Source organism: Triturus cristatus, chromosome 11, assembly GCF_964204655.1.
Source record: "Triturus cristatus chromosome 11, aTriCri1.1, whole genome shotgun sequence".
Taxonomy (NCBI): Eukaryota; Metazoa; Chordata; class Amphibia; order Caudata; family Salamandridae; genus Triturus; species Triturus cristatus.
The window spans coordinates 50,736,152-50,759,943 of NC_140594.1; the positions used below are offsets into that span (position 1 = coordinate 50,736,152).

General features: G+C 49.9%; 1 protein-coding gene across 1 annotated transcript in view; it reads left to right on the forward strand.

The window, feature by feature from the left end:
* YPEL1 (yippee like 1) overlaps nt 1–23,792 on the forward strand; it is a 332,894-nt gene that overhangs the window by 217,488 nt on the left and 91,614 nt on the right. Inside the window, exon 4 of the mRNA XM_085635827.1 lies at nt 20,948–21,056. Coding sequence (XP_085491953.1) covers nt 20,948–21,056 — 109 coding nt within the window. The remainder of the gene's footprint in view (nt 1–20,947; nt 21,057–23,792) is intronic.

Genomic DNA, 23,792 nt, shown 5'->3' on the forward strand with positions numbered 1-23,792 from the left:
ATGCCCCTTAAAAACGACCTAACACTAGTGTCCAGGCTGAGAAGCTGCTCACCAGCTGCCACCACAGATCTGTTTCTGGACCTCTGGGGTTGAGAGCCTGCTTCTCTCAGGGATGTGTAAAAATTCACATCCTGGGACGTGGTGCCAAGCCTCCCCCAGGATTGGCAGGGTCCACGAAAGGGGAAACTTTAAAGGCTTGCCACCTTTGTGAGCTACAGGCCCCCACCGATTCTGACCCCCACTTTGGGCAGAGAATCGGCAGGAAAACCAAGTATGGAAGGGAGGTGTGCCCACCTTTGCCAACCCAACCCCTCAGGCGGGAGAGGCGAGGTGAAGCACAACTCTCAGTCCCCGCCATCTTGCAGACCTCTGGGGACCAAGCCAACCAGAGTGAGGCATATGCACCCCTCCCACTGGAGGGTGGCATAATAGGGTGTGTACCCACTCCAAGAAAAGGACTCCTTGTCCCAACCTTTACTCTCCTGTACCGCCCCTAAATCTAGTATTTAGGGGCACCCCTGAACCTTGCTTCGTCAGACAAGAATTGACAAGAAGGACCGAAGAGCTGTATAAAAAGAAGAAGAGGTGGATGCCCACTGACTTGGCCCCAGCCCTACTGTCCTGTCCCCACCTTGAACCTGCTCCAGCGAAAGCCGATGTTTCCTGCAGCCAGCAACCTCGAGAACCCGGAGGACCTGCCCTGCCTTCCAAACCAAAGACTTTATCTCCCGCGAGCACCGGATTTGCTCACCAATAGACTCTAGCCCCAGCCAAAACCGTGAGTCTGCAGCTAATGCCTAGGGTCAGAGTTCGAGTGGCCCAACACAACGAGGAGGTCTCCGCAGTGATCCTGACCTGAGATCTGGTGGTCTCTGACCTGCCTCAACCCTCCTATTCAACGCCTGCAGTCTTACTGGAGGACGACTACGACCGGAGCTGGTAAGAAAACCCAACGCCTAAAGACACCCCTGCACCCGAAGTCTCACGGCCTTGGGTGGCTCAACTGATGGTGTCCCAACTTACCTCTCCATCCGGTGATCACCTCCAGAAGATCTTCATCCCGAGCCTACAGTCTTGGTCGCACCTGTAGAATCCCCATTGAAAACAGGGCACCCGACGTCAAAACAGCACCCTGCCACCCCTGTGCCGCTACGGGTGTACTTTAGGTGCTGACTCGTATCCCCTTTGCCCTGATCCGAACAATAGGAGCTTTGCTCGCACAACCTTGTGGCTTGTCCGTGATCAGCCACCAACCATAGGCCCCCTATCCCCCATTTGATAACTTTGGGCCTCAGCACTCTGCCCCCCGGCCACCCTAGTGTCGCTGAGGGTGTTTCAAGAGTGCATCCTTGACCCTGGGGGAACCCTGGTTTTAATACTAACTCCCACAAACTTGTACTTACTGGCAAACCGGTAACTTTGTTTTTAGGTCGAGCCTAACGGCAGCAGGCATGCACTGTTTGCTCTGTGAGAATGCGGTTGTAGAGTATGGGAGAGAAGCTGTGCCCACTCTCCTCCTTTATTTTTCATTGGCCTTTGTCATTGTCATTCGTAAATGCTGCCTTTGGATTCGTTAATAGGCTTGTTAGTCCCTCCTTAGTACAGCCGTGTTTTCATTTGTACCCTCCCATGGCGACTTGCCCTCTTCGGTTGTTACACGGTACCTGTTATTTAGTCTGTAAGCACTATTTACTTTATTGAGTTTCTCTTACTGCAGGCCAGACATATGCTGCTTTAGCTGAAACCGCTTGTGTTTTTTTTAAAGCCGTACGGCCGCGCCCTTAACACGGTCACCTGCTTTCAATCACTTTAACAGGGCATTATCTTGTGTCCGTTTCAACCCCCCCCCCCCCCCCCCCCAAGTAAAATGGATTTAGAAATGATTAGCGAATTAAGTCATGTGAATTCCAGGTAGTACATAATCCTGTGCTAATGGGCTGAAGCGGACAACAGTACATCTGTGTTACATGTCATCTGTACTAAAGCCACCTGACGGGTTGTTTTCAAAAGCCTGTTTTATTAACAACACCGACACCACTACCACTAATACCACCACCATCAATACCACAACCTTTACCAATACCACCACCACCACCAATACCAGCACTACCACCAATACTAATACCGCCACCACCAATTCTAATAACACCTCCACCAATACCGCCAGTACCACCACCACCAGTACAACCACCAGTAACACCACCACCAGTACCCCCAGTACCACCACCACCACTACCAGTACCAATACCTCTACCACCACCACCACCTGCTTACTAGTAAGAGCAGGGGCACTATACGAGGCCAGTACTGCAGCCGAGACCATCCCATCCATGAGTGCCATAGAGCACAGCCCATCCTGCACCAGGAGTTGACGCTAGGGCCCTACTACAGCTGGAGTGTTTATTAGGCCAAAGATAGCAATGACATTAAGCAATGCCACACTGCACACTCGAATCACGGAGAGGGAAGGAAATAGCCCCCCCGCTCTTTCTCTTGAGCCACGACGGTGTAATCACAAAGCGAAAGGTGTTGGAGCACTTTGTTAGTGTTTATAGCTCGGATCATATGTAACTCTCACTTCACACTTTGTGTCTGTGTAATTTACAACACTTACACATCTTCTTAACTGCACTATTTTTCACTGCTTGAAGACGTTGCAGGCCAGACTGTTCCTCTGATATTTGCAATCTAACAAGTGGTCAAGAAGGCCCTTTATTGCAATGCAATAGGTCTCGCATTTGTGAGAGTTTAAGCTATTAGTATTGTAAATGACAATGCCTTTTATTTATGTTTTAAAATCCAAAACATAAATAAAAGACATTGTCATTTACAATGCCAATAGCTCAAACTTGTGAATGCAAGACCTATTTCATTGCAAATGCTTGTTCGCCATAGGAAAACGTTGACTGTTTTTCCTTGAAATTTTTTCAAGTCTGGAGTTGGTTTGTATGGAACATTCAAAAACTGTCTATGTACTAAAAGTGAATTACTTAACTTTTTTTTTGGTAATGTCCCATTGTGAGATCTGGGTATATCACACTGATTAGCAAAAGTAATCTGAAAAGTAGTCTAAAAAGTAACTTGCATAGTAATCTGAAAAGTAATTTTGAAACAGTGACTTACCTGTAATTAAAAAAAGTCCTAGTAAACATGAAGGAAAGTTTCAATTCTATTAAGGACACGGAGGCGAGGATTATGCTCTGCTTTCTTTATTTTCCATAACCAGCAGTGTTCAACTTAAATACCAAAAACTATCTTTCCCATGAGTTCTAGGGAAAGTTCAACAACAAAGGTGAACCAATCCGTAGCTGCGGACGTCCTGTAAGGCAAGGTGCTGCTGGGATATATCCTCTTTCTCTTCCAGGGGATCCTCGTCAATAGTCCTAAGCACTAGAATATTCCCGCCTTTGCGCGGGACCCCGGAAACACAATCATATATGTGATAAACTTATATGTGTGTGTATATATATATATATATATTTATTACATAAAAGTAAAATGCAGCCTTTCACAACCCGAGCTGGATAATGCTGTATGGACTCTCCTGTATATCACAAATAAATTATGCAATATAAACAATATATCACAAAAAACAGGAAAGAAACAGCAGTAAGGCATGTTGGAAAACTGTTTTAATGCTTAGCATTTAGCCCAAAACCTCAGATAGGACTGAAAGCACTGACAGCTCACAGGCTGCATTGTAGACAACTACAGCCTAGAGAGGCTAGAAAGTTGACTCTTAGCAACATAGAAAAACTGGCACCGTGCCTTTAAGGCAGCCATGACCCCTAGCCTCCCATCATGCCTCAGGGGTGACAGTTGGGTCAGTTGTTCTTTCCGGCTGCTTCAGTCAGGACCCTGGTTACACAGCTCCACTCTTTTCTGGTTTTATTCAGAAATTTTCTACCTTCTTCAGAAAAAATTTCACTTACTTCAATGTCTTTCATCCAGTCAAGTAAGGTGTTGTCTTTTTCTGATTATTTTTGGCATTTTTTACCACACAAAATGCCATCTCTTTTTGATCCCTGCCCTTCTTGTGGTAAAAAGGCCAGGTCAGACTCTCACTCAGTCTGTATTCTTTGGCTGCCTAAGGATCATGTCCCAAAGACTTGTCCTCATTGCCAGTCCCTCTCTAAAAGAATTTTAAAGGACAGAGAGAGGATTCATCTCTATGGATTGGCGGAGAAAGCTTCCAGAGGCAGGTCTCCGGTAAGAAAAGGCTCCAAGAGGCCCAGATCCTCTTCTAGACCCTCAGCGTCGGGCTCGGCGCTGAGAAAGCAGCCACCGGAGGGGCATGCAGCGAAGAAAAGACCGCCGACGGCGGGCTCGTCGTCGATAAAGCGTAGATATGAAGGTACGTCATCGACGGCGAGAATCCGTCAGCCTCCGCCGGCGACGATTGGCGTCGGAGTTCCAGTTCACTGCCTGCTTCAAGACGTCGATTGGCTTCGAAAAGCCAAAGCCCTCCGCCGTCGTCAACCCGGCGACGATCGGCGTCGAGAGACCAGCAGACCTCCGTCAACGTCAGTTAGACGTTCGCCGTCGAGAGCTGACCACCCTCCGTCGCCGTCACATAGACGACGTTTGACGTCGAGGAGAGAGAATTCTCCGCCGTCGCAGACCAGGCGGCGTCGAGATAGAGACCTCCGACGTCATCCTGACTATGTTCGACGCCGAGAGCCAGCAGCTGCATTTAACTTTTATGTTATTTTTATATATATTTTTTTTATATATATAGATGCATATATGTTTATCACATATATGATTGTGTTTCCGGGGTCCCGCGCAAAGGCGGGAATATTCTAGTGCTTATGGCTTTGATGATACCCCTGGAAGAGACCTAGGATTACTGGTAAGTAACTAATCCTTCTTGACTGTGACCTTTCTGAAAGTCATCAAATTCCGCTAGTCCGTTTTTGCAGGTTCAAGACCTACAAGAAACCAGAGGAAACAGATGAACCTGACCTTGCAAAGCTTGACATTTCGTAGAAACTAAGACCAAGAGGAACAACGTAACGGTCGAGTACAGTTCTACGCATTGTCAAATTAGGAAAACTCTAACCCTACAGAGTACATCATTGTAAGGAAACGCAAGTTCATACATATAAATACGGAGATCCAAAACACCTCCATTTCCATATGTCTTTTTTACCTGGTGGGGAAAAAATGACTGATAACCTCAGGAAACTCTGGGCGGGAATAATCCTCGCCTCCGTGTCCTTAATAGAATTGAAACTTTCCTTCATGTTTACCAGGAAATATTTCATTATATGGCAGGACCGGAGGTGAGAATTATGCTAGTTCAAAGCTTATCAACCACCAGGGAGGCCATGTCCACAACTGGTTTGCAGTAGAATATTTTGAACATGGAATCTGAAGCCCAGTCCGTGGCATTAATTAGGTCTTCGAGGCAGGCCCCAAGTGAAAATGCCTTGGAGGCCATAGCTCCTCTGACTGAGTGGGCACCAAAATGTGAGGTGTCAATGCCCGCCTCCTGCATGACCCATCTGATCCATCTGGCTATGGTGGGAGTGGAGACCGCTTTGAAATGTTTCCTGTGAGTGATCAGTAACTGGTTCTCCCCGTGAGGGCGATGTTCCTCTGTCATACTTTCGTAGGTCTTCATACAACGCATTACACACAGCCTGAGGCAGGATACGAAATGATCTTGGAGCCCGACTTTGTGCGTCGGGAAATATGGAAGGTAACTCCTTGGGGGGGCAAAGATCCGCCCTGAGAGGTCCAGGGCCCTCACATCAGCCACTCTCCTGAAAGAGACCAAGCACAGAAGCATGGCTAGTTTCGCTGATACCTCCTTCCTAGACGGAAACTTATTTGCCTGCCAGGCCTTAAATGGGGTTCATACCTTATTGACATCCCACAACTGAGAATATCTGGGTTGCGGTGGAAGCGGCAGGCGAATACCTCACATGAGCTTGCAGACAAAAGGGTGTTTGCCACCGCGTATCCATGAGCTGGGGCATGGCCTGTCGAAATCGCATATCGGTAAGAATTGATTGTGCGATACGCTAAACCTTCTGCGGCCAGGAAATTCAATATGTGGACCACTTCACACCCCACGGGATCTTGATTCTTCCCAAGGCACCAACCCACCCATTTGGACCAGGCTGGTCTGTATTGTTTGTTGGTGCCCTCTGCCCATGCTGCTACCCGGATGTCCTGAGCGTCTCCTGAAAGGCCCCGGAGTCTCCAGCGTTGCCAGAAATCCGCCATGCCATGAGGGGCATCAGATTCTGTTGGATCAGGGAATGTGGATTTCCCTGGGGATCCCAGAGTGTTTTCTGATCTTGGGGTAGAAGGATTGGAGAATCCTAAGAAAGCTCCAGAAGATCTGGAAACCACTCTTGAGACCTCCATTACGGCGTGATCAGCACCACTCTCACTTGTTCTCTGCGGAATTGAGCTGACAGGCGCATTATCATGGCGAATGGAGGGAAGGTGTAGGAGAGTAGGGTCTGCTTTCTATGTTCACCCCCACTTTTTGCTTTTGCTTTACTGGTTTTCGACTTAGATGTGGCTGTGGGCCTGCTAATCAGACCCACAGCCCTGCTGTTCTCTCTCTAAATTAATACTATGTACGTTAGGTGCATAACCCATTTGGATAGGATCACCTTATTGGCCCCTGTACAGTGTACCCTAGGTACCCAGGGCATAGGTGTACCCTAGGCCTACCAGGGGCTGCAGCATGTATTATGCCACCCCTGGCCTGGCCTTCCATTTTGACACAACTGGCTGATCACTCAGCTGGGGCAAGGTCGTGTAATCACCCCTTGCTTAGGTGTAGTATTCCTATACCTAACTTACATATAGACACATGTGTACCTATCAGTCACTCCTATGGCAGGCCTTGACAATCCTGGAGGCAGAGTGCTTGGTAACATGTGAGATGGTGCTCTAGCATGAGCTGAGCCTGTCTGCAGCTTTCGGAACCGTGTCCTTATAGCTGTTCTATGATATAGCCTACCATATACTCTTAAAGTGCCTTATAATCTTAGACGGTTATGGTAACTATGGTTTGGCTTTATCAAAACATGTCGTGTAAGGTGTCTAACACTAGGGAATAATACCCCCATGCCATTTCTGGACATGAGAATATTATTCCCCCCTTCTAGAGGGAAAGACATGTTAAAATCATACTTCAACTGTTAGCCTCTGACCAAAGCCTCAGCATCACAAAATGGATGCTGCTGCCACGACACAAGTCTGACCTCCTGCAGCTGGGAGTGATCCCAGCCAGGGAGGCCTGGACAATAGGTTTCCTGCTTGGGGAGGTGCTAGCACCTCCCCAGACAGCCTTTAGTGTATTGGGGCAGGGTGGGCTGAAAGGAATGAGACATGCCTGGGGCACACAAGGTGTTCCTTGCATAGTCCAGTTCAAACCGGCGCTGGGGCACTCCAGCCCCAGCTCTGGCGCGAAACTGGACAAAGGGAAGTGGGTGTAACCACCCCCTCCCAGGTCCCACCCATAAGGCGTGACCTAGCAGGTATCCCAGCCCCCCAGATTAGTATAAGAGTGGGAGTTGGGCCTCAAGACTTTAGATTATCCTGAACCTGCAAAACTGAACAGAAACTCTGGACCTTCGACATTCGACGAAAGAAGAAGACTGAAGAATCTCCCTTGTAGCCAAGGAGTGGCTACCCTGTGCAAACAGGCACCATCAAGAGACTACCCTTTGCTTTGCGACCGTTCTACGAAGAACCGACTGCAGAGCCCGACCAGAGCCTTGACTTCCAGACTTCTCCGACCCTCATCCACATCTGCAGCAGAGCTGAGATCCGTGGAGGCGACGAGCGACGTGGGACCGGCTACCTGGAAAAAGTGGCTAGTAACTTACAGCGCAGCTTCTGAGGTACCCTCGAAGTTGTGCACCGGGGATTGAGAAGCCCCAACCCCAAGCACCATCTGCACCGAAGATCAGCCCCCCACACTCCACGAGTCCTGCGTGGGGCCCTTCAGCATTTTCCTGCTTGCCGCGTCTGTCCGGTTGCTTGCCCGCTGGCTAGTGGCCTCTGTGACGACGCACCCTGAAATCTTCTGCGCTGGTTTGGCTCCTCCAGACTGGCTCCCGCTTCTCTGCAAAGAAGAAGCACCCCAGACCTTCCTGGTCTGCACCAGAAGCAAGTCCTTCGTTCTTCGTGGGTTCCGCTTGCCAAGGCTTGGTGAGTCCTAGTCCAACTTCGACGCCGCCGACAGCAAGAGCCTTCGTGGGACAGCTCGCCTCCTGGTCCGGGTCGTCCTCGACGCTTCCTGGTCCTCCTGGCTGCAGCGACAAGCTTCACCTTCACCTGCAATCTTCACGACATCGCCTGGTTCCTTCCTGGTTCCACGTGGTCACTGGCTAGTGACCTTGACTCTGTCCCTTCTGCTTGCAGGTTTCTTCTCTTCTTGATCCCAGCCTTGGGATCCACCGGACACTCTTCCCTGACTGCCTGTCAGCATCTTTCTTCAGGCATCCATAGGAGTCGACGACGAAAACGACGCATCTTCACCCCTATGCACCCGCAGCCTGTGGGCTAGGTAACTTGGGTACTCCGGTGCTCATCAGGATAGTGACTATCCTAGTGTCTAGTTTTCAAGTCTCAACTTCCTAGCTACTCCGGAAGTGTCCTAAATCTACCGTTTTCTAAACTGTACTATTGCTATTGAGTTTTACGTATTACGCGTGAGTGTTTCCACTCTGCACACGAATCCCGTGGGCCTCCCACTTCCTAACTAACGCTAGTGTAGTGTAGCCCCAGCGATTCCCTAGGCCTAGGCCTATTCTATTTCCGGGACAGTGGTTCTTATACCACTTACTTAGTATATGGTTTGCGTGGCCCCTAGGGCCTAACTGTATTACTTACCTGTGTGACTTACTGTATGCATTAATAAGACTGTGTTGTACTTACCTCTAATCTCATAAAGAGTGCTGAGGGTTTGCTTAGAATAAATACACTTTATTTTATATATATATCTGTTGTGGTGTCCTTTCATTTGGTATTCAAGGGATTATATATGGTATCACAGCTGGCTTCACATGCCATTCAGAGTTTAGCCTAAGACTGCTCTTGTCCATGCTACCACTAGGATAGCTGGTCTATAAGGTTGACTTTACAACCAATCACCATAAGGGTATTTGGACTGATATAAGGTGTACACTAGAACTAGTGACATCATACATCAGGCCAACTTCTCACAGAAGGCATAACCCGCCTCCTTCGACCAATCCTGGAGGAAGGCATATGTGGCTGCTGCCAGAGGGTCTGGCTTCCAGCTGAAGATTCTGGGATGTTGATGGTCTAGGCGAGAGGCAAAGAGATCTGTCGAGAATGGCCCCATAGAGACGGGCAGCTGGAACGCAAAGTCTTCCGGAGGCTGCAGAGGCTTATAACCGTCCATGCTCTGGACCACCAATCTGTGATCACATTGAATGCTCCGGGAAGATATACCGCTGTCACCGAGACGTTGCGGTCGCGGCAAAGGGTCCAAAACACCTTGGCCATGTCCGCTAGCACCTTTGATTTGGTGCCGCCCAGGTGGTTTATGTACCAGACCGCTGAGACATTGTCCATCCTGAGGAGGACACTGCAGCTGACGTTGTCCTTGGTCCAGCACTTGATGGCGAAGGAGCCCACCAGTAACTTCAGGCAGTTGATGTGAAGCCGTTGCTCGTCTGCGGACCACTTTCCTCCTGTAAAGTAATCCCCGCAGCGAGCCCCCAAGCCTAATTTGCTGGCATCCGACTTTGTAACTATGTCCGGTGCTGAGCCGAAGATGGCTCTCCTGTTCCAGGCCGCCATATTGTCCAACTACCATTGCATCTCTAATCTCACTTCCTCCGTGAGAGGAACCTTCTCTGCATACTGCGCACCTTTCCTCAGGTGGGTTGCCTTGAGTGGTTGGAGGGCCCTTTAGTGGAGAGGGCCCCGAAAAATGGCCTGTATAGAGGACGACAGGAGGCCCACTATTCTGGCGACCTGTCGTAGAGAGATGGAGGGTCTGGCTAGGGTTCTCATGAGCTCCCGGCGAATTTTTGAAATTTTCCTGGCTGGTGAGCTTAAAGTTTTGTTTACTGAATCTATGAACATAACGAGGCTGGTAGTCTCCTTTGCCGGTGTAAGGAGGAACTTCTTTTAGTTGATGACAAGGCAGAGGCCCTGCAACAAACTCAAGGTCGTCTGTAGTTGGTCTGTGAGCAATGACTGGGATTGTGCCAAAAGGAGGAGATCGTCGAGATATGATGAGGCGGAAAACCCCAAGCTCTGAGGTACTCTACCGCAAGCTTGAGGACCTTGGTGAAGCACCAAGGCATGGAAAACAGCCCTAAAGGGAGTATAGTGAACTTGAATACCTGTCCTTTCCAAGGAAACTGAAGAAATTGGCGGTGCGGGGGCGAATCGAAACCACCAAGCAAGAGTCCTTTAGATCTAGATGCACCATCCAGTCGTCTGGGGGAAGGAGGTCAGGCACCAGGTGGATTCCCTCCATTTTGAAATGGCGGTACACCAACCAGCTGTTGAACTCCCTTAGGTTGATAACCGGGCTCTGGCCCCTATCGGTTTTGTCCACCAAAAAGACATTGCTTAGGAAACCCTGTGGGTAGAGGGAGGTAGGGGCAATCACCCCTTTGTGTAGCAGATCCGCCACTTCTGTGTCTACCAGGGCGGTCTGGGCTTCGGCAAACACTAGAGGACGGGAGCGGAGTTCTTGCACCGGGCACTCATATTATTCTATGTGGAACCCTCAGATGGTCTGGAGGACCCATGCATCTGAGGTAATAGCCTCCTAATTGCGAGCAAACAAAGCCAGCCTGCACCCTACTTGTAATGGGGGGAGGGGGAGAGAGGCATATTCTCACCTGATTGGGTCTGAAATTGACCTCTGGTAACTCCTCGGGAGCCTCGGCCCCTGTAGTTCCTTCTGGACTGGAAAAACTCCTGCGTTTTCTTGAAGCCTCTGGAAGGGGTTTGGGTGTAGAAGTGGCTGGCCGAGCGTCCCCTTCCACGACCAGCCCGACGAAAACCTTTGGTTGGAATACTTTCTTTATGGAGGCCTGCACCTATTCCAAGGTGGTAAATGTTGCCACAAAGTTGCTTAGTTCCTTAAATGGCTCCCCGAAGAGCCCTGAGAGCCACTGCACCTGCCTCTGAGGAAGCAAGGCTCCCTAGTTTGGGGTCCACCTTTAGCAACAGGAAGCGCCTCTTCTCAGTTGAGAGTGCGCAGTTAGCTTTGCCCAGAAATAATAAGGCACGGACTTGGGAGATAGGGGTATTGGATGCCTTAGCCTCCTCTGCGAGGTCCAAGATCTTAGTGAGGGGCCCGCAGGCGTCCAGGAGCTTGACTTTGCAAGCCCTCCAGAACCTTTCTATCCCTTTCTTGGGGTCGCGGATATATTTTTGGAGAAACCTGGCCATTCTAGTGTCCATCTCTGGAGTGACCGGCACTTTACCCTTGAGGCTGGGTTGTGGGCATCCTGCTCTAAGGCAGGCCCTGACCTCTTTCTTCAGAGGTTTTCTAAGGTGGCTCATCACGAACTAGGCGACCTTATCCCCAGGGGTCCATTCCGTTGAACGTGGGTGTAGGAGGTCCTCCGGTACCAACATGTCTAAGGGGGGGGCATGCCACTCGCAGGTGGGTGCTTGGGCTGTGAGGGGCCCGCTTTGTCAGGGGATTCAGCGGGTGAGTCATCACCATCGTTTCCCCCCCACCCCCCCTTTCCTCCTCGCCATGCAGGGACACGAGGACTGCATCGCTTAACACCTTGGGGGATTCCAGAGAAGGGCAAGCTAGAAAGGCCTTTTTAAGGCACTCAAAGCCGACCAGGTCGATGGCAGACTCCTTTTTGCTTTTAGGGGCACGAGTGAGGGAGGGGTGTTGCCCCTTGCAGGTGGTTTTCAGCGTAGGCATAGGCTATTGCCATAAGGTGTATCACAAAGGGGCCCCTGGCCCCTGTGACCGACTAGTGGATGGAGGCATCACAGAAATCGTCATCTAGGGGGAAGGACCTGCAGGGACTCTTCTACATAATCCCCATCCATACTGCTAGAAGGTGTCACCAAGCTTATAGGGCGACTGGCAGGAGAAACAAAAAAGGGGGGGACTCTGTATTGATCTCCTTGCCGCTGATTTGGCGAGCCTGGGGTCTGAAAATTTAGCGGGTTAAAACCCTAACGTTTGGTCACGCAGACGCAGTATTTTGGGCACGAAAAATCACCCCCAACGGCGGACTCACCCACTGTTAAGGGGTATACTCTCCCTGGACCAGGCCCCCTCTGGCAGCCTATAGGAGAAATATACTGTCCTCAAATGCGGGCACTCTGCACCAAAAAAGACTGTTTACTGACCCGTTTGAAACGAGCTTCAGGCTGCGAAAATATTTAAATACAGACCTGTTTAAACAGGCATTCAGGCTTCCAGGCTGCTCTGGCTGTGGTCGGCGGTGACGCACTGCTGTCGGTGATTAAAGCTGACAGGAAAGTATGCGTGACCCCCGCAGAGCAACGAGACGTGGCCCGCGCTGTCCACGCGCCCTCTAGCGGCTCGCTACCGCGTTTCCCAAGACTGTAAAGTGCAGCGAATGGAGCGATAAGGGACGCTCCCACGGGACACAAAGATGTGGCGATATCACCGCGTTACGCGCACAAGAGGCGGTTGTTACACCAATACTGCAAATACATTTAAAATAAGCGCATTAGTACATACAAGGAAAACAAAAATCATGACTTAACTGCTGGAGGAGCAGGAAAAGAAAGAGGATGTATGCCAACAGCCCAGGCCTTTCAGGACGTCCACAGTTACTGATTGGTTCACCTTTGTTGTTGACCTTTCCCTAGGACTCACGGGAAAGATAGTTTTTGATATTAAAGTTGAACACTGCTGGTTATGGAAAATTAAGAAAGCCGAGCATAGTCCTAAGATTTTGCAAAGCATTTACTTCACTTACCTGCACCAGGTTTGGCTTGGTTCTAAGAAATAAAATAACTTGATGATATTATTGATACAAACATATTGGGTTTGAGTGTCTGACATCATTTGTTGCCTGAGTGTGTACAACAAATGCTTGACACTACCCTCTGAGAAAGCCTTACTGCTCGCCCATACTGCCACAAATATAGAGTAGGGTGCTATCTACTTTTACCTCTGCCTACCTTTGGGGTTCCACTGTACTCCGTGCACACTATAACTCATTTTGGTATAGTATATACAGAGCCAGCTTCCTACAACTATCATTAAGTATGGCGAGCTCATACTTCAGAGCTTACTGTATGGCTAGCCAGTTACAATGGCTTTCATTCTGGCTTGCGGGTCGCAGCCTGCAGGAGATTGGGTACACAACCAGGATGTTGTTGCGTGGTGAACTGCATGCAAAATTACACAGCCAGCACCCAATTGCTACTACGAACTCACCACTACTGCAGATAGCGTTGAAATACTGAATCTGAAAGAAACACGTTAGTTAGATTCCTCACCTTAGAATATCCCCAGGCGTCAGACTGGATCCGGAAGATTTTTCGTCAGCAATACCCCTTGCGCGTCGCTAGGCGTCGTCTGCGGCTCCGCGTCCGTCGTCGGCGTCGTGCACCGGAATGACGTCGTCGGAGTACTTGGACGCCGCCCTCGCGCGCTGACGTCAGTTCTTCTTCTTTTTTCCGCGCCAGTAAGCGCAGATCCGGGAGAGCTACCCCTTTTAGTCTTTTTTGACTACGTTTTTTGATCCTTTTTGATCCTTGTCTCGACTCCGGTGCCGGTAGGATGCCTGGTTTTAAAGCCTGTGCTGACTGCAACCGCTTGATGACGGTTACGGATCATCACCGCCGGTGCCTTTACTCTTTGGGCCTCGACCACGACGCGGAGTCGTGTTCGGACTGCAAGGCCCTGACCTCGAAGGCTAGACGGGAGCGGTCCCGTAAGCTTCTCGAGCTTCGCCACTCGGCTCCGCGCCCCTCTCGATCCCGGTCCAGGAGGAGGTCCAAGGATCGGTCGCGGAGCCGCAGCCGACGTCCTCATCGATCGTCTGGCTCCAAGTCTTCGGGTAAGTCGAAGCACTCCAAGAAGTCCAAGAGGCGACACCGCTCTTCGGACTCCCCTCGCCGGTCGCGCGACTCGGCTGAGGGTCAGGGTTGTTTCCACACCGCGGTTCCAGCGGAGCCGCAGGCGCCGCGCAAGTCCCCATACCCGCCGGTCCCTGGGACTGACGCGACGCCGGCGGAAGTCAGTGCCTTCCTCTCGGCCATGAGGAACCTGGCTCCGCCGTCGACGCCCGCTGGCGCGCCTTCGGGCCCCGCGGACCCGACTGGGCAACCTTGCATGCCGGCGGCTCCGGCCCCGGCGCCGGCTCCGGCCTCGACGCCGCAAGTGCCCGAGGGACCCGTTCCCGAGTCCCCGCCGACGCCGGTCGACCTCGTCACGCCTCCTCTGCCGGCGTCGACACCGGTTCCACCCCCGACGCCGGCTCCGCTCGGTGTCGTGCCCCAGTTCAGCCCCGCTCCGGATCCGGCGCCATTACGGCCTCTATGGACGCCGCATTCGGCGCCGCTGGAGACACATTATGTCTATCGTCCGGCTCCGATCCTTCCTCCTGTTTACCAGGAATCGGATGACTGGGGCGAATGGGAGGGGTCCGAGGATCCTATGGCCGTTCAGGCTCAGCTGTCGCAGGACTGGGCAGATGAACTGGGGGAGGCCAGTGGTCTGGATATCTCTCCTCCGACTGTGGCTTCGGAGGAGGGTGCTGCTTTCTCTGTGGTGCTGCGCAAGGCGGCCGCAGCCCTTGGGCTCGAGCTGCCTGCCGTGGCTGTGAGAACTAACGTCCTCACTGAGGTGCTTCAGTCTGCAGCAAGCTCCACTGAGCCTCTGCTGCAATTCAATGAGGCCCTCATTGACGTTCTGCAGGGCACCTGGTCCAAGCCCTCCACAGTTCATCCTGTGGACAGGAACGTCGCCAGGCGCCACCGCCCTGCTCCGGGCGACCCCAGTTTCCCTACCCCCGAGAGCCTGGTTATCCAGGCTTCTACCTCCCAATCCTCCTTCCCGACCGCTCCGCCGGGCCGGGATTCCAAGAGACTGGAACAGTTTCTCCCTTAGTTTGGGCCTGCGGTCCTTGAACACCGCCTGTCTTTTGGACCGTTATTCCCACTCTCTGTGGGATACGGTGGAGGACGTGCTGCCCCTGTGTCCGGAGGAGGTCCAGACACGACTTACCCAGGCTCTGGCCGATGGGAGGGATGCAGCACGACATGCTATCCGATGTGGGCTTGACACTACGGACTCGCTGGGTAGGGCGATTTCTACCACGGTGGCGCTTAGACGTCACGCCTGGCTTCGGTCCACGTCCTTTTCGGGTGATGTCCAGAACACTCTCATGGACATGCCCTTTGATGGCACTCGCCTTTTTGGTGAGAAAGCGGACAGTGCGCTGAATCGCTTTAAGGACTCCCGGGCTACGGCCAAGTCCTTGGGCCTCTCGGCCCCGCGGTCGCAAACTTCCGCTTTTCGCCCCTTTCGTGGCCAAGGAAGGGGTGCCTCCTCACGTACGCCTAGCCACCAGCCGCAGAACCAACCTGCGCGCGGTCGCGGACGTGGTTTTCGCCGAGGCGGTTCTGGAGGACGACGCGGTCAGCCCACATCCACCCCGGCAGCATCCGCCTCAAAGCCTTCCTAGTCCGAGCTTTGAGGCCCATTCCACACCAGTTGGCGGCAGAGTTCGCCGTCACCTGCTCCACTGGCGGTCCATCACATCGGACAGGTGGGTGCTGCAAATCGTCCGAAGGGGCTACTCCCTCCCCTTCGAGACAACCCCTCCAGCCATGCCACCGCAGCACCACCGTATCTCGGGGGATCATTTGAATCTTCTCCACGAGGAAGTTTCGGCCCTCTTGGCCAAGGGAGCCGTCGAGCGCGTTCCAAGCCCAGAAGTAGGTCGTGGTTGTTATTCCCACTACTTTCTGGTTCCCAAGAAGGGCAAAGGGGGCCTACGCCCTATCTTGGACCTCCGGAACGTCAATGCCTTCCTCCGGAAGGAGAGGTTCAAGATGTTAACTTTGGCTCAGGTTCTAGCTGCCCTAGACCCTGGAGACTGGATGGTAGCGTTGGACTTGCAGGACGCTTATTTCCACATCCCCGTCCTGCCGGCCCACCGGCGTTACCTGCGGTTCACTGTGGGTCAAGAGCACTTTCAGTTTACCGTGCTCCCCTTCGGCCTTACCAGTGCCCCTCGGGTGTTCACGAAAGTGATGGCGGTGGTCGCAGCTCATCTGCGCAGATCAGGGGTTCCAGACTTCCCCTATCTCGACGACTGGTTGTTGAAGGCGGGCTCGCCCCAGGCAGTCGTCTCCCACCTCCAGACTACGGCGGATCTCCTGCATTTGCTGGGGTTTTCCATCAACGTGCCGAAGTCACACCTGAGTCCCTCTCAGAAGCTCTTCATCGGAGCGGTTCTCGATTCGGCGCAGTTCCGGGTCTATCCGCCGGAACAGCGGGTCCGGGATATTCAGGCCCTGATTCCCATCTTTCGGCCTCTATCCTGGGTTTCGGTCAGGCTAGTGTTGCGGCTTCTGGGGCTGATGGCCTCCTGCTTCCTACTAGTGCATCACGCCAGGCGGCGCATGCGGGCTCTGCAGTGGGACCTGAAGATTCAGTGGGCCCAGCATCACGGCAACCTGTCCGACCATGTCTTGATCTCGGAGGGCACTGCACAGCAGTTGCAGTGGTGGCTCACGGACCGCGATTGGGTTACGGGCAAGAGCCTCTCCCTTCCCCAACCGGAGCATGTCGTAGTGACGGATGCGTCCCTCCTGGGATGGGGTGGCCATATGGGAGAGGCGGAGATCAGAGGCCTCTGGTCTCCGGCGGAGTCTCGCCTCCACATCAACCTGTTGGAGTTGAGAGCGATCCGACTTGCACTGAAAGCCTTCCTTCCCTCTGTCAGGGGAAGTGTCGTGCAGGTGTTCACGGACAACACCACCGCCATGTGGTATTGCAACAAACAGGGCGGGGTGGGGTCGTGGACCCTTTGTCAGGAGGCTCTGCGCCTCTGGACGTGGCTGGAACACGGGCTCTCTGAACGCCAGAGCAGACGAACTCAGCCGCCGGTGCATGATGGATCACGAATTGCGTCTGAACTCCGAAGTGGCGCAAGGTCTCTTTCAGCAGTTGGGAGAGCCTTGGTTAGATCTATTCGCCACCGAAGAGAACGCGCAATGTCAGCAGTTCTGCGCGTTGGCATTTCTAAGGCGGCACTCGCTCAGCGACGCTTTTCGTCACGAGTGGAGTTGCGGTCTGTTGTACGCCTTTCCGCCTATACCACTTCTGCCCAGAGTGCTGAAGAAGATCAGGCACGACCGGGCCCAAGTCATCTTGGTGGCTCCGGATTGGGCACGAAGGTACTGGTATCCCGAGCTACTCAGTATGTTGACCGATCCTCCGATACGTCTGCCCCTTCGGGAGGATCTTCTGTCGCAGCAGCAGAGGACCGTCCTCCACCCGAACCTGTCCAGCCTCCACCTCCATGCGTGGAGATTGAGCGGCGGCAGTTGATGCCATTTGACTTGCCTCCTGAAGTCTGTGATATCATTCTGGCAGCCAGGCGTCCCTCCACAAAGATGGTATACGCCTGCAGGTGGAACAAATTTGTGGCATGGTGCACAGCAAAGGCTGTGGATCCCCTCTCTGCCCCTCTTTCTGAGGTTTTCCTCTTTCTTCTTTCTTTGGCCCGGCAGGGCTCTGCCCTGGGCACCTTGAAAGGTTATCTTGCTGCCATCTCTGCCTTCTTGCGGCTTCCTGATCAGCCTTCTCTTTTCAAGTCCCCTGTGGTTACACGCTTTCTAAAAGGCATTACTCACAAGTTCCCTCCTGTCCCTTTTGTAATGCCTCAGTGGGACTTGAATCTTGTTCTCACATTTCTAATGTGCGCTCCCTTTGAGCCTCTTCATAATTGTCCTCTTCGTCTGCTGACGCTTAAGACTGCTTTTCTGGTAGCCATAACCTCGGCTAGACGGGTGAGTGAGCTCCAGGCTTTATCATCAAAGCCTCCTTTTCTCTCTGTTCATCCGGACAAGGTTGTCCTCCGGCCTCGTCCCTCCTTCCTTCCGAAAGTGGTGACCCCCCTTTCATCTTGGGCAGTCTGTCACCTTGCCCACCTTCTTTCCGCCTCCGCATCCTTCGAAAGAGGAAGAGAGGCTCCACCGTCTGGACCCAAAACGTGCGCTCTCCTTTTATTTGGACCGCACTAAACAGTTCCGAGCGGACTACCAACTTTTCGTTGGCTATGTGGGTGCAAAGAAGGGAAAAGCTGTACACAAACGGACCATCTCCCGGTGGGTCGTTTTGTGTATAAAAATCTGTTATTCCTTGGCAAAAAAGGAACCGCCTGTTGGGCTGCGCGCCCATTCTACTCGGGCCACAGCGGCTACTACTGGTTTGGGACGGGGTGTCCCTTTGCAGGACATCTGTCAGGCGGCAACGTGGGCTTCGCTACACACGTTTGCCAGGCATTATTGCCTTGACAGCCAAGTCCGGAGGGATGGCTTCTTTGGCCGTTCTGTCCTCCAGGACTTTCTGGTGTGATCTTGGTTCGCAGACCCTCCACCGGGGATGGTATTGCTTGGGTATCTATTCTAAGGTGAGGAATCTAACTAACGTGTTTCTTTCAAATGAACAAGTTACTTACCTTCGGTAACGATGTATCTGTAAGAAACATTAGTTAGTTAGATTCCTCACCGATCCTCCCCGTTCTGCGAACTGACATCTAGGGTTAAGGTTATCCTTTTCAGGCCCCTAGATTTTATTTTTGGCACCAGTGTCGGTATTTGCATGGCTCTGCGTTCCTGGCGCGGAAAGCTATGTACAAGAACTGACGTCAGCGCGCGAGGGCGGCGTCTAAGTACTCCGACGTCATTCCGGCGCCCGACGACGCCTAGCGACGCGCAAGGGGTATTGCTAACGAAAAATCTTCCGGATCCAGTCTGACGCCTGGGGATATTCTAAGGTGAGGAATCTAACTAACTAATGTTTCTTACAGATACATCGTTACCGAAGGTAAGTAACTTGTTCAATTGCTCCAAACGGTATACCCGTTCTCCTGTACCATATGCTCCGACTATCCCTCTTGTAGGACTACCTACCCATCAGGAATAGTCGAGCATAGACAGATGACAAGCTGGGAGACGGCGGGAACCGCAACAGTGGGAGCATTGTTTCAAGTGGGCACATTAATGTCGCACGCAGACTTCACAAATGCTAACGGCTTGACGGACACGCGGGATTGTCTCACTGTGTGAAACAACTGTGGGCCCCAACTGGACAGGAGCCACCCGTGAATGAATTAGTGCTCATGCTCCATTTAATGGGCAATGATAGACATTTAACGAAATTGCTTTATGTGGGTATAAGAAGTACAGTAATATCGCCCCTCGGGGCGTTGCGGACGAAATGGGAAGAAGATGTAATAGAGGGACTGACGGACAAAGACTGGGCGAAAGTACTGGCATACCCAAAGATGGTGTCCTGCAATGCGCTGTTCAAATTTATTCAATTTTTGATTGTTCATAGAGCATACCTCACTCCACATAGGCTTCACTAAATGTTCCCTGCTGCCCCCCCCCCCCCCAAATTGCCCGCGCTGCGTTGAGGCAGATGCCAGGTTTGTACATATACTGTGGTCATGTCCAGCGCTATCCTCTTACTGGGCACCGATTGGGCGCATGCTTACTGACATTATAGGGGATGATACCTGGAATACCGCGAGGAGCTGTTTGAGGTTATACCACCAACCCAAGGGGTATTGGGTACAAGCGTGTTTGGCCAACCTTGCGCTTTTACTAGCGAAGAGTCATATGACTAGTCGGCGGAAAGTAGCTAGACCGCCCAGCTTAGAGTCCTGAAGGGAGGAAGTGATAAAATGAAGTCTTGCTGAAAGTGCTGCGATATGCAGAGAAGAACAGATAGGACTGAGAAAGATACCAATAGCCATGGCATGGAATGTGCTGCATGAGGTGTTCACATAGCGTGAGCATGGTTGCAGCTGGGAGATGCTGTGATGGGGATAGATGTTGCTCATGAGATATCCCTGAGGGCCCCACGCTGGGGTGGGATATGTTCCAAGCCTTGGATCTTGCTCAGGTCTTTATGCGTAATGTTACTATTTTACTCTGTCAGTGAGGCGGATACAGATGGCCCCCGCAGTTAGACAACTGCAGGTGGGGGGTGGTGGGATGGATCCAGGGTAGTTGTATTGTTTTATCAGGAAGAATTATACTCTCACAATGTAAGATAAAGATATAGACTGGAACGCCTGCTGTCAAGTGATGTATACACAATGATGTATTTTTGTCATAGAACTACACACATTGTAATGTTGTACTGGCACCTTGTTACTGTACGTGTTAACTGAGCGTGCGACGGCCTGTCGCAGGATCTGCATTGTGATTTACTGTGATTATGGAAAAAGGGTTTTATAATTTAATAAATATTGTGTTTAAAAAAAAAAAAGTATGCCTAGCTCGTATCCTTTGTCAGCCTTTTATAATTGTGGACATTGGCGTAAATTGGAATAATGTCTTCCTTTCATCCTAGAAGAGCAATCACAATAAGACAGAGCAAATCAATATATTTGTTTAGTTTGGAACGATCATTTCCAACACCTATATAAAGTCCATATTAAATATAGTAGAAGCTTTAGCACGCAGGTATGTATGGGTTTGTTCGATTTTTGGACCTACTGTGTGACCTATTATAAAAATTGAAGTTTCACAAGTTGCAAATGTTAAATGAATGTTTTGAACATTTTGATAATTCTTAATACAAAGATGATCACACTGCATGTCAATACAGGACAGATACTTGAATTTTTCTTTTTTGTATTGAAAGTTGTCACTATTTAGCTTTGATTCATTTAGTTATTTTTATCACAGAGCACTATAACAATTATGTATTTATCCTTCCCTGCAGGGTAAATGTTGGATGTGGTCCAGCAGAGGAAAGAGTACTTCTTACGGGATTACATGCTGTAGCTGATATCTATTGTGAGAACTGCAAAACCACTCTAGGATGGAAATATGTGAGTAAAACATAGAATATTTTGGCTCTTCTGACTTTCATCTCAAAATATTATTTCTCTCTTCTATATCATAAGCTTTTAAAAGCATATAAAATATGTCAATTGATGCATGAGGGTCCCTTATTTAAACTGATTTCTCATGTGCCTGACTCCTGAAACTTTTCAGCAGTGTTGTCACCAATGCCAAATGGAGCAATCCAGCATGGAGTAACGGTGCTTCACTGGAAGTGGTGTTATGGGTGCATATAAGGTTGTTCGGATACCAGTGACCTTGGTTGCCTTTTTCTCCTCTGCTTCAGAGGTTACATCAGAGACCACAAGGTGTTGTTACTTGATGTGCTGGATTTCGCCGGCTGTTCATGATTACAGTTTTTAAATCAATATAGTGTTGTGGTATGCCTTTGTATCCTCCGCCTCTTCATGCTAGAATTGATACAAAGGATGTGAGTTTTGTCAAATTTAGTAAACTTGTTTCAATCTTGTTACAAAGAAGGCTTCTTTAACCTCTTGCCTGAGACTTACAACTTGCAAATTGCCTAAGCTGCCTCAAAGATACAAAGGCTGTTAGTAACACAGTGCCTATCTCGTTTTGCAGCTTTTGTGCATACAGTATTCAGTTTGTTCAGTACAACTAGTATTGTGCACTTTTTAAAGAACATTGGCACAAATTCATCTCATTGATAATTCATTGATCATTCATGTGCTGTCCATGATCCCCCTGCTGTTGAAAGAACTTCCATTGACAACTGAGTTGGTCGTCAGGCCTTGAAAAATCATAAAAATGTTAACAGACCTGCAGCTCTAGTGACTTGAATAATCTACTCAACCTAACAAATAAATAATTCTTTATTCGGGAGCAGTTGCAACCATAAAAGGATACAATCATGCAATAGTAAAAAAACATCAATACCAATCCAATATAAAAAAATGTAAGTGAAACCCTGCACATCCAATTTAAAAATTAGGATAGAATGCCGCTCTTGGTCACGGGTGATAGAAAGGGGTGAAAAAGACAATGCTTAAACACAGGTGGCCATTCAATGGTCAATCAGGTCTAGATCATCTGGATCTGTTGGCGGCTGCAGGAAACTTGTCTTAGCACAGGGTGTGAGTTGTTGGGCAACAGCTTTAGGTACATAAGCACCACTCTGGCTTGCCTAAAAGTCAGACTCTTTAAAAGGGGGGAAGAAATAGCCTTCTTGGGAAGGTAAAATATTTACAAAGATTGACAAAATGTAACGTGTCCTGTGGAGACCTAGAGTCGCAGCCACAGGGTTCTCTCATGTTTGAGGGCACAAAGCCAGACGGAGATGCTAACAGTAATGCACTTGACTGTTCTGTTGACTGGATTTAAAGCTGTGATTGGATTTAATAATTTCACCTGAAAACTACAACGTGGTTATAGCGCACTATATTAGTTGGGGGAGTTTATAGGGTGTGGGTTGTATATAGCATGTTATGGACATTGATTCTATGGATGGGAAAGGGGATGCTACTAGCTCCCTTCTAATCAAACCAGGGTATCAATTTTGAATTGTGTGATCAAGGCAAATATTTATTTTTTCCATTGAGTTGCATTTTTCTTCATTATCAAATATGATAGCACCTTCAAATATGTGAGTACGGCATGTGTGCTGTAGAAAAACTCTTTTGTGGATTCATCAGACTAAACATTTGCTCCACGTATGTTAAGAATCTACTCTATATCTATATATATATATATATTGTACCCACAACCAATGACTTGCCGCTTAGTTCACTAATAGCATTGTCAGCGGGGCAGGCTTAGGAATGTTTCGCAGTTCATGTTTAAAAATTCTCACTTTTAAGAAATCAATTACCAAACTATGGTGTGGTTTTGCACGGGCATTTACAGACCCCACATTTTCTATTGAAATGGCCACAAACATGCTCACCAACATGCAGTTTTACTCTATAGCCTTATAGCCTGCCGTAGCGGGCTATACAGGCTATTAAAGGCCTGCTACAGCGTTAAAGGCCCGAGCCGAAGGTGAAGGACTATAACAAGGCAGCGGGACTTTAATAGCCGGTATAGCCCTGCTACGTAGGGCTATAAGGCTATTGGAACATTCTGCCACTAGAGGGCAGAATGTTCTAACACATTAAACAAAGGCTTCAGGGAGCGCGAGGGGATTGAAATCCCCTCAGGCTCCCTGAAGCCTTTGTTCACAGCCACAGAGAAGCATTGGAATGTTGGAGCTCCGGGTTTACACCAGCCATTATAAGCCCGGAGCACTCCGTTGTTTTCAATGGAGCTCCCAACATTCCAATGTTCTAAATAAAATTATATAGAGTAATGTGTGGAAATGACGATTCTTGAAGGTTAACTGAATAAAGATTTGAGATTTTATTAAAGACAAGAAGGCTAGCATTATGCATTAACTTGTATGCACTCCTTCTGAGCAGCAGTGCTTAAAAGCTTTAAGAACCAGAACACAATACATTACAAGCAATTAAAATCTTCAGTCCTATAAGTAATTCTTCCTCTTTTTTTTGTCTCTTCTATATTCTTCCTCTTTATCCTCTTGATCTCTCCAGTCTTCTCTCACTTTTCTATCAAAACAAATTCACATTATCTAGCTTTCCCTTAATAATTACTTTTAGCAAAATTTAACAAAATGTACATCCTCTTATGTCTTCTAATTATTACTGTCTCCATTAAAAAGAGCAAGCATTCTCTTTAAAATCCCTACCTTCCTTACTCAACCGGTAAGG